Source organism: Rhineura floridana, chromosome 4 (assembly GCF_030035675.1).
Source record: "Rhineura floridana isolate rRhiFlo1 chromosome 4, rRhiFlo1.hap2, whole genome shotgun sequence".
Lineage (NCBI taxonomy): Eukaryota > Metazoa > Chordata > Lepidosauria > Squamata > Rhineuridae > Rhineura > Rhineura floridana.
In genome coordinates, this window is record NC_084483.1 from 105,782,414 (window position 1) to 105,799,965 (window position 17,552).

Sequence of the window (17,552 nt, forward strand, 5' to 3'; positions counted from 1 at the left end):
GGAAGAACTGGAAATCTAGATCCAAATGCCTAGTCAACTGGTACCTCAGTATGATGAACATTCTTCAGTCTCATACATAGTTAGGATTAAACATACTGGTTACAAATCCTAAGTACATTTTCCATTGCTTTTACCCTGCTTTCAATGGCGTGCACGTCCAGGTAAGCATAGATGGGATTGTGACACAAGTGATCCAAATAGAATAGAATGCTATTGAGAAAAACCTTAAAACAGGAATGGAAAACCTGTTCCAATAGCCATGGTGGCTGGGTCTAATGGGAGCTGGACGTCAAACACCATCTGGAGGGCCAGAGGACCTCCATCCCTGCTGTGAAATATTATCGTAGTTGTCATACATAATGTACTACAGTTGCAAACTGGGGAAAGAAAACAAAATGTGCTTTCAACAGAAGTTTAAAATGCAGAAAACAACAGATGAACATTTGCATGGCATCAAACAATATAATCATTTGCTAGTTTGATGTGTATATTAATGTCCTAGCAAGATGCTTCTTCAGACATGCAAAATAGAAAATTCAACACAAAAACTCAGATATACTATAAATGTACAATACAGCCAAAGCGGCATTTTCTAAAAAGTCCATTTATTTAAATGTAAGATTTCTCATGCAAATGAAAGGGATCTAAAAGTGCTTAACTTTGGTTGGATAATGACCTAAGTAAGTATTCATGAGTAGGTTGCAACCTTTAACTCCAATGTTCACAGTGTTCCACAAACTTGTTTTCATCCAACATATACCTGGTTCTTGTATTGTACTAACATTATTGCCCAGAAGTACTGAGAGCAGAATAACATAGAATCTAACATGCTAGGAGTACATGTTCCAAGAATGCAGTAAAAATCTCATTTAGTACTGAGACAGGCAGATATGCTGAGGTATGTATTTGTACAAAACAATCCATCGCTTGCATGCAAATAAAGTTAACATATCTTTTCAGTCTCTCAATTTATACAGTCTGTTTCACAGTAAGAGTTCAACATATTTTATTATGTTTTTAATGGTTTTCCATTTTCTGAAGGAATTCTATATAAATAGTATTCCTTTCCACAATGTGTTATAAGACATATAGTGTGTATATGTGTTCAGAAAGTTGGATGATGCATCTATCTTGTTTGCCATTTCAGCAAAGTTGCTCTTTACAGTAAAAACTCAGCTCCTCCTTGTATGAAATGTGACACATTTACACAACTTGCTGTGTTTGTTTAAGATGAACATGAGATTCTTATCATGCGTACATATTCTGTTTTTACTGTAACAGCAGGAAGAAAGACCTAACACTTTCATAGCTATTGGGAGGGAGGAACTTAAGACTTTAGGACTACGACCAAGTTTTATGACCTTTTGTATTTTAATTTATTTGCTAGTTTTGCAATTGCTTTTGCAACTCCTTTGTTAACTGAGGAAGAAAAGTTTGTTAATTTTAAACCATCAAGTTTAAGTAGCCCAAATGGGTTATTCAAACAAAATTTCATGTAGTTTCTGTATGTGAGAACATAGTACAGATGCAAAACTGCATTACAGTGCTTCTTCTTCCTATTATTATTATTATTATTAGTAGTAGTAGTAGTAACAACAACAATAATAGTAATAATAATAATAGTAATAATAATAATAATTTATATCCTGTCCTTTCTCCCAAAGGAGCCCAGGGCAGCAAACATACCAACAAAAACAATTGACCAATAAGAAAAGCATTCTAAAAATAGTTAAAAACATTTACACAGTTACAGTTAAAAACATTCTTTCATCAGTGATCTTCAGGTCACCAGAAACAGTCCCCTTCAGCCATCAAAATACCTGGGTAAACAGGAATGTTTTCAAATTCCTCCTGAAAGTAAATTGCAATGGCGGCAGATGCAGCTCACTTGGGAAGGCATTCCATAAACAGGGAGCAACCACTAAAAAAGCCCTGTCGTGGGTCAGCGCCAGCTGGGCAGGCTCTGGTGGTAGCACCACCAACAAGGCCTCACCTGCGATCATAGGGTCCACTTAGTTGATACTGGGGAAGGCCACAGGTTTCCCTTGCTTAATTCACAAATATAAAGGCTAGGGATGGGGAAGAAATTTTATTTGGTTCACATTTCTAGGCGAATTTATCAAATTCACACATTCCAATACATTATGAGACCTGAAACAGTCGACCTTAAAAATGTGCATTTATCCAAATATTGTGATGCAGTTCTCCAAACAAACAAGGTTTGCAAAAATGCATATATTGGGGGAAATGTGCATAAAATGAATATATTGGTGAAAATCACATTAAATGCATTAGAAGAAATTGCTTGCAAAAAATTTGTACCTTAGTCAAAACTGCGTACAAAAATGTGTGTTAGGAGAAATTCACGCTAAAGTGCTGAAGAATTTTCATGAGGATTTTTTTTAAGTTGCAAATTCCTGCAGAACTGAAATTAAGATTGGAAAAATGAGAAATTGAGAGAACCAAAGTAAACAGAACTTTCCATCCCTAACCAGGTTGAGCATAGGGAGACACACAGCTTAAACATTTCAACAGTCACCCAAAGTACACCACGCCCACATCAGATCTCTTTTTAAGCAGAGAGCTATTTTCTTTAAATATTTATAAATCACACTTTCATATAAAATATCATAAGGCAGTATACAACCTAAAAACACAATATTACAGTAAAAATAATTTTAAAATGTCAAACACATCAGTACAAGCTGGCTGTCAAATAATCTCTGGTTTGAAAGCCCTCACTGACTAATACAGGTTTTAGAAGATGCCTATAAGCAAGCAGGGATGGCTTCTGCAGAATCTCTGTTGCCAAGGAGTTCCACAGGGCAAGGCCTGCCACACTAAAAGCTCAGTCCCTGGTAAAGCCAAGCCAAAACTAGGGACATAGGGACCCACTGAAAGTGCCTCATCAGAAGAACTCAACGATCAAGGTGAAACAGAAGAAGTCAGGTGGCCCATAAGGTACTTTGGTCCCAAGTTGTTTAAGCCTTCGTGAATTAACACAAGAACCTTGAACCTGGGCAGGATGCAAATTGGTAACCAATGCAGTTCTCTCAGCAGTGGAATACCATGATGCCAGTAGCCTGCTCCTGTGAGCAGTCTGGCTGCTGCAGTCTGCACTAGCTATATCTTCTGGACCAGATCCGAGGGCAGCCCACATAAAGCATGTTACAATAACTGAGTATTGATGTTACCGATACATGGACCACTGTGGTCCAGGAATGGTGTACCAGCTGAAGCTAATTCAAGTGACCAAGGGCAAGTTTATATACCATATTGAGTACTTTTCATTAATTATATCATTACAGGTTGAAGTGGATGCAAAGTTTTTTATTTTGATGACTGGCTTGTCTGTTATTGGGAAGGAACCGAGAAAACCGGCAGAAGTAAGCCGGTTACAATTTTACCCCGTTATACATACATACCTGCTGTCCAGACTTTCAGAGTCCAGGAAAAAGCTTTGCCACCCAATTCTGCTGATGGTATAACCTGGGATTCAGAAGTTGCTGTGCAAATGCATTGAAAAGGTTATCATGGGGACAGCCATGGTTTCTTGCAGCTACTACCTGCTAAGTGGGGGAGAGCTGGAATACCCTACTGAAATTCTTACATCCTTAAAGGTTGTAATTTGTGCTTTCATGCTCACAATTGCCAGTGTTGCTCTGTCTATGCTGACAGTGATTTCTGCCTGTGTTTCCTGCTGGCAGTGCCCAGTCTCCCTTGAGCCTTTCCTTTATTTCCCACATCTTCCAGAGATGCAGTGTTGTCCCACTGAGATGTGGAATTTGTGTGCTTTGTTTCTCTTCAGTTGCTTATACGTGCCTAAACATGTGATGTCATTTGGTAATGACTTCTTCAGAGACGTATATGGGTTCCTAATCTCCAAACAGTACAGGGATTCCACACTCGTGCTCCCATGCTTCATCGGGTGCAATGCATAAATTCTAACCGTAGAGTGTGTTTGGTTTTTAAATAAAATAGGAACAATATGTAGTCCTATTTCTTAGCAAAGTATAAATGCAACAGCGGATTTTGAGAATAACCAGTCCCACACCTTCTCTCAGACATGCTAGTTAATCAAATAACTAAATAAAGACAATCTTCTTAGCTAAAAAGAACAAAAGAATATTTACTCACAACCATCATATGTTTAAGAAAACATAGGCTCTAAGCTTAGACAGAAATAATCTGTAGTCTCAGTTCATTTTCAGTCATTGGTGAGGATGCCCCTGGAAGGGGCATCTGCCTGCTCCCTCTGCTAGAGGTTAATGGAGAGTATGCAAAAGGATCAATATCCCCAGACAAAGGAAGAGGAAGAAGGTAAATAACCCCACCCTTTAAGGAAGTTACATCATGGTAAACAAACATAGAGAGATATCCCCAATACTGGTTAGAGGGAACATCTCCCTATCAAAGGGGACTGCATACAAGCTTACTTATTCTAACGCTCCTCCTCAAGCTGGCATGTAAGAACCCAAGAGTCCCATCTTGACCCAGAGTCTCTGGAAACAGTCTGTTGGTGATGGTTTTGTCAAGATGTCTGCTGTCATTTCTGTAGTTGGACAGTAGTTCATCTTGATGAATCCTGTCTCTGTCAACTCACACACGATATGGTACTTTATCCCTATATGTTTAGTGCATGGTGTGATTCTCTCAGTCTGAGAAAGTCTAATACAACTCTGATTGTCTTCCATCATCTGAATTGGCCTCTGTACTCTTATTCCAAAGTCCTTTAGTAATCTGTTAAACCAAATGGCTTCTTTGCATGCTTCTGCAGCAGCTACGTATTCAGATTCTGTGGAAGAAAATGCTATATATCTTGCTTGTGGCTAGCCCAGGAGATAGGTCCATCTCCATATGTAAACAGGAAGCCACTAGTTGATTTAGAGTCTGAACTGTCTCCAGCCCACTCTGCATCAGTGTAACATATAAGTTTTGGATCACTATTAGCTGGTCATCTCAGCTTAAAGTCCATAGTTCCTTTCAAGTATCTAGCCACACGTTTGACAACAATCCAGTCCTTTTGTGTGGGTGTGCTAGTTTTCATATAAAATCCCTACTGCACTTGCTATGTCAGGTCTGGTGTTGGTGGGTAAGTACAGAAGCTTTCCTATTGCTGTTCTGTACTGGTTGTTGTTTGGCAAAGGTTCACCTACATCATTGTCTTTAAGAAAGTCTGTCACCGCAGGTTGAGTTCTAGAGTCTCTAAAAGCTCAACAGTCTTTTGCCTGTGGTTGAGAAGGTAGGAGCCATCTCCTTCTCTTTTGATCTGAATGCCTAGGTAGTATGTTGCAGTGCCTAATTCCTTAATCTCAACTTCCTTGTTTAAATAATGTACAACTTCTGTGTAGTCTTGATCTCGTTGAGTCGCCACGATCAAGTCATCAACATAAAACAGGATATAAGTCAAATGTCCATCTTTGCCTCTGGTGTACAGGCATTGGTCTACCTCACCTTGAGCATTTTATCCAGTTTCTCATTCTAGGCTCTTGCAGCTTGTTTGAGTCCATACAAGCCCTTTTTAAGTTTACATAGAAGATGTGCTTGCTTCTGGTTCACGAAGCCTGAAGGTTGCTGCATGTACAATTCCTCTGTTATTTCTCTATGCAGAAAAGCAGTCTTCACATCGAGGTGTCTGACGTGCATCTGTTTGGAGGCTGCCACACTTAGTAGCATTCTTATCGAGCTGTGTTTGACAACAGGAGCAAAAATGGCATCATAGTCCTCTCCGTATTTCTGCAGGAAACCTTTGGCAACTAGTATTGCTTTATAGTGTTCAATTTCTCCTGCATCTTGCTTCACCTTGAACATCCATCTGCATCCTATGTCTTTCTTCCCTGGTGGAAGCTCTGTCAGGGTCCACGTCTTATTCTCGTGCAGTGCATCCATCTCCTCCTTAGCTGCTTTTCTCCACTGAGCAGCCTCAGATGCTGGCATCTGCTTAATCTCCTCACAAATAGATGGTTCGCTAGGTAGCGCCAACTTTGCAAGGTAGGACAGGCGTAGAGGTGGTAGACACTTGTTGGTTCGCAATGAGCATCTAGGAGTCTGTTCTGGGATCTGGTCTAGCTCTGCAGCATCTTCCAGTCCAGTCATCTCACCATTCTCATCTGCATCTGTACCGCTCTCAGCCTCATCGTCATTTTCTGCAGTCTCTGTCTCTTCATCCTGCTCAAGGCTTGGTTCAGGTTGTGTAGATGTCTGTGGTGTCATTGGTGTTCTGTATGTGGGTACTGGCATATCTATGAGAGATTGGATGTGGTGTCCTTGCTCTTCTGAGAAATCTAGCACAGTCCCTCTTTTCTCAGCTCTGCATTGCTCATCAAAATAGACAACATGTCTTGTGCTGACTTCACCTGTCTTTAGGTTCATAACTCTGTAGCCTTTGCTACCAGGAGCATAGCCAATTAAAACAGTCTGTTCTGTTTTAGCATCTAGCTTCTGCCTCTTTTGATTTGCTATGTAGGTGAAAGCAATGCTTCCAAACACTCTTAATATGTGCCAGGTTTGGAATTCTGCCATGCCACAATTGGAATGGTGTGTGTGTGGTGCTCTTGGTTGGCAATCTGTTCTGGATATATGTTGCAGCCATGATTGCATCATCCCACAGTCTGGTGGGTAGGTCAGCATCAGCAAGCATGCATTTAGTCATTTCCAGAAACGGTATAAGCCTCCTTTCAGAAATCCCATTCTGCTCTGGAGTATGACTGACAGTCCAACTGTGCAAAATGCCTTGTTCCTCCAGGAAACTTTGTGTTTGGTGCGATATAAACTCACTGCCATTGTCAGTTTGTAGAGCTTTTGGTTTTCTCTCAAACTTCGTGCTCACCATGGAGATGTAATTCTTAGCATCTCATGTGTTTGACTCTTCTTTAGTAGGTATGTGACACAGTACCTTGAAAAATCATCCACAAAAATTAGAACATATCTATTCTTCCTAAGTGAGGGCACATTAAATGGTCCACAGAGGTCACTGTGTATGAGATCTAGCACCCTGGTGCTTCTCCTTTCTGTTCTTGGTGGAAATGATGGTCTAACACCCTTTTCTTCAATGAGTTTACACACCTGCTTGTTTTATCATGGTACTCTTGGTTTACCTTGATACCTGTTGCAAGGTTCTGTTTTTGTAGTTGCAGGATTGCCTTTGGATCGCAATGTCCCAGCTGCCGATGCCAGAGGTCCAAGCTGGTCTCATCCTTATCCACTATGGCTGCATTTGCTTGTTCAGCTGAAAGACTCAGTTCATAAACACCATCATTTTCAAAAGTTTGTGCAAACAAAGTACTATCTTTGGTTACTGTGCACTTACTTTCCATCCTGGAATGTATTGCAAATCCTTTCTTATCTAATGCAGCAACACTTAGCATGTTGCAACTCAATTCAGGTACAAATAAAACATGATCTGCTACATTTTCTATGGTTTCATGAGGTAGTTTGCATTTTAGAGCAACACTTCCAGCTCCATGAATATCCATGTGTTGGCCGTTAGCAGTCTTAATTTTTCTTTTAGTATCTCTGTTTATTTCATCAAATAAAGCTTCATTAAATGAATAATTATTTGTACATCCACTGTCCAAAATCCAATTGTTTGATTTTTTGTTTATAACTATTTGCCATCAGACCCTTATGTACTAAAAGGAAATTGCTCCCTTCTTTGGGTCCTGCTTTGGAGAGCTACCATTGGCTGATGAGCTCTTGTGTGAGTCACAGTGCTTAGCTAGGTGACTATGCCTCCCACAGGTAAAACACATTTGTGATTGGCTCTTGGGAGGGGCTTTCTCCTTCCCACTGGCCAGGTAATTTGAGCCACTTGTAGGAGAAATCTGATCAATGCATTCCTCTCTTAGCCTTGCAATGGGTTGTTCAAACTTAATCTCATGTTTGTCGTTTAAAAGTGAAATAAATGGCTCAAATTTCTCTCCTAATGTGCCCATAAGGAAACCCAACTTCTGCTGGTCATTAAACTCAAGTCCAGCTAACTTCAACTTGCCAAACATAGTAATCAAAGAATTTATGTGCCTTTCACAGTCTTTCTTTGTCTCAAGTCTGAGCTTCATCATTTCTTGAATCAGCATGGTTTGAGACTTAAATCTTGTAAAGCCAAATGAGGTCTGGAGTTTTTCCAGCATTTCCTTAGCTGTGTTACATTCTGTAACATGGATTATCTGATCATCTTCAAGGGCATCAAAAATAATAGCTTTTGCAATTGCATCTTTCTTTTCCCAATCTCTTATCTTTTGGGCATTTCCCTGTGGCATTGGTTTCTCAACACAGGAAAAAACTTGGTCTACTTCTAGAGCAATCCTTACTCTTCTTCTCCATTGCTGATAGTTAAGGGCACTTAATTTTGGCAACCTTCTGGTAAAGGCTTTGTTGTCTTGCAAATACATTATTTCTTGCTGGTCTGAGAAAAGCTTTGGTTTGCAAATTGACTCAGAAAAAACAGCAGCCAAAACGGTCTCTTTAAAAACTAGTGTCTGATACAGAGCAAAGGGAGAAACAAACATGCCAAAAATACTCAAAATAAAATCCTGAAAAATCTGGTTTAATTCTCAATTTATTCTGGACCACATAACCTGTTTGGTTTTTAAATGGAATAGGAACAATATGTAGTCCTATTTCTTAGCAAAGTATAAATGCAACAGCGGATTTTGAGAACAACCAGTCCCACACCTTCTCTCAGACATACTAGTTAATCAAATAACTAAATAAAGACAATCTTTTTAGCTAAAAAGAATAAAAGAATATTTACTCACAGCCATCATATGTTTAAGAAAACATAGGCTCTAGCTTAGACAGAAATAATCTGTAGTCTCAGTCCATTTTCAGTCATTGGTGAGGATGCCCCTGGAAGGGGCGTCTGCCTGCTCCCTCTGCTAGAGGTTAATGGAGAGTATGCAAAAGGATCAATATCCCCAGACAAAGGAGGAGGAAGAAGGTATTTAACCCCACCCTTTAAGGAAGTTACATCATGGTAAACAAACATATAGAGATATCCCCAATACTGGTTAGAGGGAACATCTTATCAAAGGAGATAGCATGCAAGCTTGATTATTCCAACAGAGTGGCGCTGGAGATGCAGATGTTTTCTCATTGTTCTATTTGCTTCCCAGAGTAGTCTTTGCATTATTTTTCCAGGGCAATCTTGGATACAACTGGCAGCCAACATTTCTCAAACACAGCCAACATGGCCATGTGTGACCACCAGCTTCTGCTTCATCCCCCATGATATAGGTACCTCCATATCAAGGGTAGGGAACTTGTGGCCTTTCAGATGTTGTTGGACTCCCACTCTCATCAGCCTTGGTCAGTGTGGCCAATGGTCAGGGATGATAGAAGCTGTAGTCCAACAACATTTGGAGGGCCATAGTTTCTCCACATCTGCTATGGCTGTACGTATGAGTACTATGGCTGTATCTGCAGCTCAATACACACTCTTGGCTAAAGACCAGTTTGAGAGTCACTGCCAACAGCAACTCTTATGACAGTGATCACTGAAAAGTGTCATTGTGATCACAGGAACTTCTGCAGGTCATGTACTAAATTTACCCTAGTGGGAAGGGTGCTGTTGCTGCACTGAGGTCCTGTTTTGTGGTTTCCCATAGGCATCTGATTGGCCACTATGAGAACAGGATGATGAACTTGATGGGCCATTGGCCTGATCCACCATGTTCTTATGTTCTTACGCAATTATATTTGCACATGTGCTTAGAAACTATTGGGATAGCTCATACGGGGGGGGGGAAGAGTTATTACATACTAAACAAGACTCTAGCCCACTTTGTGCATGCAGAGTGCAAACAGAAATCGTATGCAGAATGGGGTGTAGGGCTACACACTGGCCCTGCAGTACCACTGGCATGAGGCATAGACATTTGCAAGGGGGAAATGCAGGGAATACCTTTAAGCATGGACTTTCCCTTGCAGACATCTATGCCTAATGCATGGATGGCAGGGGCAGGGCAAGGGGCGCTATTGACCTTGAGGGTGGGGCCTTGCAAGCCCTTTCTATACATGATTCCTCATCACATGATACATCTGTGAAGGTGACTTCACTGATGCTAGAAATCTGGGGTTCTTCTCAGGAAGTTTTTTCCCCCAATGAAAAAGACTGAATATCTGGTCATAAGGGATATAAATGCCACACTATAGTAAGTTAAGCCAGTGGTATATTGCTGAGTACTGTCAAAGTAGTTCAAACTCTGGTCTACAGGATTGTATTTAGATGTCTTTCTGAATCAAACTTCCTGGCATCCCTTTATTGGGTCACAACACGAACAAATCTTTAAGGATACCACTGAGCTATGATTTCTCAAAGGATACAATATGCTTTACAGTGTCACTTTATTTTTTTTCCTATTTAAGGAAGTGAATCACAAGTTTGAAACTATCCCAAAAAGCCACACTGAGAAGCTTCCATCTGTGGGATGACGTCACTGTGGGATTTCTACCGAACTTTATGTTCTGGTAAACAAAGCAACTGTGCCAATTGCCACAGGACAGGAAGAACCCCCCACCCGATATATGTTGCCACTGTAATGTCTTATCTATTGTTAAGCTTCGATGTAAAAGCATCACAGAGCAAATATGAAAATAACTGGGTAACATTAAGAAATGTTTGGAGGGGGCTGAGAATTTTAGAGTAGAGCAAGTTGGTTCTAAGAGCTTTCTTTTTGTTCTTGAGGGTCTACTTCGTACTCGCTATGTGTAGACAGCATTAAAAATGGGATTTGTGTGTATAAATGGTGGAATTTGCCAGCAAAAATACACACCAGTCTGGCCCAAAGGATAAAGTGTTGGTTGACCAATGGCTCTCATCAACAATTGGTTTTGTGATGGGGGGGCTGACCTTAAAGGGCAGGGTTGAGGGAGCGCAATTAGCACCCCCTGTCCCTATTACTGCAAGTTAGCCTGTGAACTAGTTTGAAGATAGAAGATATTTAAAGGAGGAATGAGGTTGGTTGAAGCCTTTGGGAATGGTGATTTTTTAAATCAGAGGAGTGGCCAATGAGTGGTGATTGAGGAGAGGATGTGGGCAGTTTGAGTCCCTCTGGGAATGGAAGGGTCTGGTTTGGTACCTGCCTGACTCAGTATGCATTTTCTAAACAGGGACTGCTTTTACACTGGGGATTTACTGTGGAATAGCCACACTTTGTTCAGTCACCTTTTACAGCCATCTGCATGACACTGTGAATAAAACATGCTTTTCCATGTTTTTCCAATTCAGCTTCCAGGTTTTCTCAGAGCTCAGAAAAGCTATCTTTTTTAAACACTGTGCAATTTCCCCAGGTGTAGATGGCCTATTGCACAGTTACTCAATAATTTTTCTAAGCTGGTTATGGCCTGTGTAAATTGTTGTTTCCTTCTCTGTTTTGTTTCTGCTGTCTAGGAATTAACTCTATCACTTTAACTAGGGTTAATGCCATACCCTATGATGATGGAAGGATGCTTCCAAAGCACACCTCATGATCAGAGACTATATCCATGTGGTTCTGGTGCTGTAGAGTCTATAGTACACATGTTTTTGTATTGTAATTTTTATAAGGGTGCAAGGGACAGGCTGCTGCATTCCATTTTGGAACAGTTTTCTAGTTGAGCTGATGGAGTTCTTTTGAAAGTATGTTTAAACTCTAATAGTCTCTATGGCATTTTAAATGTTGCCAAATTTTTAAGCATTGTTATTGGCACTAGGGCTAAAATGCTTGCTGATGAGCAGTTTTATAGAGCAACCGTTTTTATGTTTGTTCAATTGTTTGTAACTGGATCAATAAACATATTTGGCACTAACTTTAATGCTATCCTTTCCGAATAGGGTTCCCTTTATATCTATTGCTTTTATTAATTAATTTTTTTCATTTCACTGCAGATGGAAGAGGGCAATCACAATTTCAACAAGGGGGAGAAGGAATATTTAACCCTTCCCCCTCATACACTATGGTCATCCAAAAACCAACCCCTTCCCAGCATTTGAGACTGGAAACATGGGAGACTGCCCACTTGGCTACAGAATGTTATTTGGATTCCAGAAGTCTGGAAGGAGAGTTGCTGTTCTACTTCCAGCTTAAAGCAGAATCGCAATGATTGGGTACTGCTTAATTATGCACATCTCGAAGTACCCTTATAGTCTAGGCAGTGGAGACCTGTCCACTAGGGCTACTGAGGCACAGCCCTCTCTAGAAGAATGTCAAGCATTTTTTAAATTCCCCCCTCCCAAATCTCATAGCCACAAACTCTTCTTGTCCCACATACATTTTATACTTCTGTGAACTTCCAGAAGTTTAGGAAGCATTTCTGTCAGTGCTCCTGTTACCTGGCTAATCAGATCTCTGCCCCACTCACCCAGTCCAAATCCAAAAGAATAGCTGTGGCAAAGAGACCCCTCCCCTGGGTCTCTAAGCAGAAAAGCATTGTGACTTGGGGGTCTGGCTGTGTTTCAGCCCCTGCTGGGAAGGCTCCCACTCCAACTGTTGTTATGAGAACTTATTTCCAATCTTAAATTTGGTTCCTCTTCATTTCTGCAGCAATTTGCATTTTTTTAAATCCTCGTGAAAATTCTTCAGCATTTTAGTGTGAATTTATCCTAATACATAAATTTTTGTTTGCAGTTTTGACTAATGTACACATTTTTGCAAGCAATTTCTCCTAAAGTAATGCATTTTTGTATGTTATTTTCACTAATATAAGCACTACAATGTACACCTTCCTCTAATATATGTATTTTTGTAAACATGCCTTGGTTGGAGAACTGCATTGCAACATTTGGATAAGTGCACATTTCGAAGGATGCCTGTGTTTCAGTTCTTGTATTGTTTTGGAAAGTATGAATTTGAAAAATTAAGGTTTAAATGCAAACTGATCAAATTTCTCCCCCATCCCCATATGTAACCAATAAGCTTTGCCTGTGTGGCAGCACTACTGTGGGAATATAAAGCCAAATTAGAGTGAGTGCAATGCTTCCTATATTCACTTAGCTCTCACTCTAAATGGGAGAATACTTTCTTCTTCTTTTGATGTCATGTCCAACTCCCCAAAAATCTCCAAAACATGGGAAGTTTGTCACTGGTGCTGAAAATGCTTGAGAAAATCAGCTTGGATAAAATGCTTGGGAAAACCACCTCATACTGAATATAATAAAGGGGCATCTCCATACATATTGGCAGATCTGGGCAATCGCAAGTTCTGGGCAATTGCAAGATCTGGCTAATTCCAAACAAGAATTTTACTACATCTAATATTAATCTGGCCTCTTTTTAATTTCTTTCTTGTAATGCAGCTATAATCTGCTTTTTACACCATCCACTCTCTGGGGAATTCTGTGCTGCTTCATTTACACGATCCTATAATGAAGAGAGGCTTCCCCCTGTTGACCCATCATATCACTTGCAGTGTATTTTTATTGCTCAGTTTCATCTCCCAAGCTTGGCTGTAAACTACAAACCACGTTGGGCTTCTTGGGCCTCTGCCAATGAATATGGTACAGAGACGTCAAACGATAGGATTTAGCCACCTCCTGGTGAGCTGGCTCCCTAGTCTTACTGGCTTCAAAGTGCACAGATTCCCTTTTATTATAATGTGTGACAAGAAATCACATAGACATTTACATGACTAGACTACCAGTTAAACCAATTTTCTCTTTCCAGTCTCTGTATTCCATATGGAGAAATCCTTTGTCCTAATAATGCAACATTCAAGGGTGTGTGATTCTGTCATAGCCACCAACAATAACAGGTTCTGACAAGACTGCCTCATCCTTATATTGGCTGGACCAGGTGTGCATTGGCTGTACAGAAACATTTCTCAGCAGCTGCTTTGGAACTAAGAAGCCCAAGGGTTGCAATGGGTATTTTCCAGCCTCCCTTTAACTGTGACAAAAATACATCTAGGAAGCCAACATTTTTGCTATCATGCTATATAGATAAAATGCGTTTGCATACATTAGCTTTGCAGATTTAATTTTGTTTCTGTACTTCAATCTTTTTTAAAAAACAACACAGATTTTAAAAACAATTTCAAAAAAGGAATGGAGGGAAAAGAATTAGAGGTGTATCTAAGATTTTCTCAGTGATCATGAAAACTAGAAATTAGACACAGTACATCTATATTATATATCATGATATTTTGTTTCTACTTGTTGTCTATGTCCATATAGCATTAGCTTTTCATTTTCCAAGTCAGTAAGCCTTTGGGTTCAAAGGCATTTTAAATGGGGAAAGTATTGAAATCAGGAAAGGATACTCTTTTAGTCAGATGTGGCTAGAATATTAGACTTTACTACATGATCAGATTTTTCTCAGGCAATACAAAGGGGAAAGGCTATAGCTTAGTGACAGAGCACATGTTTTGGTCCCTAGTTCAATCTCTGCAGGTAGGATTGGGAAAGTCCCCTGTCTGGAAAACTTGCATAGTTGCTGCCAGTTAGTGCAGTACTCCTTTTGATGGACCAATGGTATAAGATAGCTGCCTATGTTCCTATGGGCATTTATTTCCCATTTGTTGCCCGCGCTGACTTGGTTCAGTGTAACATTTTATCCTGGGGATTGTTGCCTTTCCAAAGCACTCAAAGAGGAATGTGTTGTATTTGGGGGAAACGTGGGACTACCTCAGATAGCACATTGATTGCTATCATGATTGCTATGCAACTGAAGGTTTGCAAGTGCCATGAGCCCCAGCTGGATATTATTAGTGCTGAGAAACCAAATCCCCTCCCTCTTCTTTTTCATCTACATGTTTTAGAAGCTCTGGAGAAACAACTTTAGATGCTGAGTACTCCTGCCCCTAGACAACTCCTATCTAGATTAGGGATAGGTAAATCTGTCAATTTACCTATCTCTCTCAGTTTTATCATTTTTCAACTCTTAAGCTCAGTTATCCATATATCCATATCAGTATGAAATTTAAAAAAAGGCCTCATGAAAATTCAGCAGTGTGGTAGTGTGAACTTCTCCTAATATACACATCTTTGCATGTTGTTGCAAAGCAATTTTCCTTTTATAAAATGTATTTTTGTGTGTTGTTTTCACTAATATATGCATTTTATGCACGGTTTGCTCAGTATGAGAATTTTTGTACACCTCACTTTGCTGGCATTGCAAAATTTTCAGAAATGGAAACTTCAAAGGATAGCTATGTTTTGGTTCATGTATTGTTTTGGAAAGTGCAAATTAGGTGGGTTCACTTATCAATGTGAATTGAATTGAATTTCTCACCCAGTATTGTTTTAATTTGGGAGTGGGGAAACTTTGAGCATCCAGATGTTGCTGGATTACAACTGCCATCAGCCCCATGCATCACAGCCAATGATTGGGAATGAGGGGAGTTCTCTACCGGGAACATTTGGAGGACCAAAGGTCCCCTCTCCTGTTGTAATTGCTAAAGAGAAAGAAAGCTCTGTAGCAATGGCTGCACCATTTTATGAACTTTTATTATTTGGGTTGTTTTGCTTTTGGTTTTTTTTTAATAATCTGTGGATTACGTGTTCTGTTGTTGTAGGACTTCTGTGCAGGAGTCCTACATCTAACTAGATTTTTTAAAAGTTAAGAACAGTATGGCTATCTTATTGCAATTAGGACCATTAAGTTCTCTAGGTGATCCTTACACCAATCATTCTTTCCCATCTTAACCTTCCTCACAAGGTTCTTGAGAGGCTTAGATAAGGGGAAACCATGTATATCATCCCTGAGCTTGTTGAAGAAAGGATGGAATAACAAATAAAAATTAAAAATCTTCTGTTATCTGTAGATGTGGTTTTGAACTGTTGTCAAAGAAAAGTCATTTACACAAATGTCTCTTTTCCCATTTACTTCATTAGAATGTGGGCTGCACTCAAATATATTGTTGTGCACCCCAGCCTCTGAGTGATGAGAGACTTCCAGGGGTTCCAACACTTTTTGAGGGTTCAGTTTCCTTGGAATGAAGGTTGGTGGAGGCTGGTTTAAATGCCTGTGATTTAATCATGCTGAAAGGCTCCCAGGCTGGTTGCTCTTCTGTGAGTTTTCACTTTCTGAGTATCATGTATAAGAGGAAACAGCATTTAAGGTGAAGGTAAGTGACATGTGTAAAAGGTTTTGAGTGTTGTCAGTGTTCCAAAACCTCTGTCCCTGCCTGCACAGTGAAATGCTTGTAAATCCGGTGTGATTTAATTGTATAGCTTAACAAAACTTAATGACCTTTTGCAAAAGAAATTGTCCTTCAGAGTTGAATGAGGCTAGAGAGAGATGAGAGGTTTGTTTTTGCTTTTGTGGAGTTGAAGGCAGTTTGAAATAGGAGTTGCCATTCATAGTGTGCACATTCATCCTACTTTTGCCTCAGGTAAACAGGTTTTGTGAAATAAATGAAAGCTGTTTAACCAGCAGCAACAATGGAACAAAAGAGATTTGTATACACCATGGCAAGTGATGCCTCTCTCAAAACACATTTTCTCTGCATGACACTTTTGAGAGATGTCCGAAGGGTAGTAATGAGAAAATGGGCTTTTCTAAAGTAGCTTCCCTCCTATTTGTGGAATGCTTTCCCCAGGGAGGCCTGCCTAGCACCAACTTTGTCATTGTTTTGGTACCAGGCAAATGTTTTTTGTTTTGTTTTCCTGGACATTTAGGCAGCACCAATGATAAGAAGTTTGTATTTTTAAATCTGCTTTTAATATATTTATGTAATTTTATCATTGCATTTTTTTTGCATTGGTTGTAAATCGCTATGCAACTTTTCTAGTGGGAAATGATATATAAATTTAACAAGCCTAAATCTAAACGCTTTATTAAAATTATCTTCATTGCTTGAGATGTAGTGCTCACTTCCCCATCAGCTTGGAGAGTGGAGGCAGAAGAGAAGTATGGACAATATATATGGAGTCCACTTCTATATCTCATCTAGCAAATTCTGTCAAATTCACACTTTCTTTCAACAAGCCTTTTAAGTAGGTATCTTAACCCAGTCTACATCTGTATTTGAATTGTTTTAAAGATTTTAAAAGATTTTTAAAAATATATATTTTTACTGCTTTTTCATTTGTTTGCTGCCCTGGACTCCCTTTGGGAGGAAGGAAATGAGATAAATTTAAATAAATGAATAAATGAATGAATAAATAAATAAATAGTAATAATCTTCCTAGGACTGTTTATATGGCGGCAAGGATGTTGCTCAGAGCAAGAGCACATGCTTTGCATGCAGAAGTTTCTGGGTCCAATACCTGGCGCTTCCAGATAGCACTGGGAATGACTCCTGTACGAAGCCCTGGAGAGGCATTTCCAGTCAGTGTAGGTAATATTGTCCTGAATGGATGAATGGCCTGACTTGATGTAAGGTGGCTTCCTATGTGCCTGTGCCTGATCAAGCACACAAGACTGATCAAGCACAACTCACTTGGAAACATAGGTAGATAAACTAATAGGCAAATAACCTTGCAGTTTAAGAACGTACCTATAGCCCACAGATATTTTTATCAAACTTTAAAAAGCAGGGAAATTGGGCAGCTATATTGAATGCACCAGCGGAGCAGGAGACCTGACCTCTCTGAGATATTGTACTGCCCTACAAATTTGTCAAAATGCAAACAC

The 17,552-nt window shown here is 39.8% G+C and overlaps 1 protein-coding gene across 5 annotated transcripts in view; it reads left to right on the plus strand.

The window, feature by feature from the left end:
* Positions 1-17,552, plus strand: part of PDE7B (phosphodiesterase 7B) — a 309,082-nt gene that overhangs the window by 86,337 nt on the left and 205,193 nt on the right. Inside the window, exon 1 of one of the 5 annotated variants that reach the window (XM_061623933.1) lies at positions 15,893-15,915. The exons of the other annotated variants lie outside the window; for them this stretch is intronic. Within the exon in view, the coding sequence (XP_061479917.1) occupies positions 15,910-15,915 (6 nt within the window). The 5' untranslated portion in view covers positions 15,893-15,909. Of the gene's footprint in view, positions 1-15,892; positions 15,916-17,552 lie in introns of those variants that run through there. 5 annotated transcript variants of the gene reach the window in all.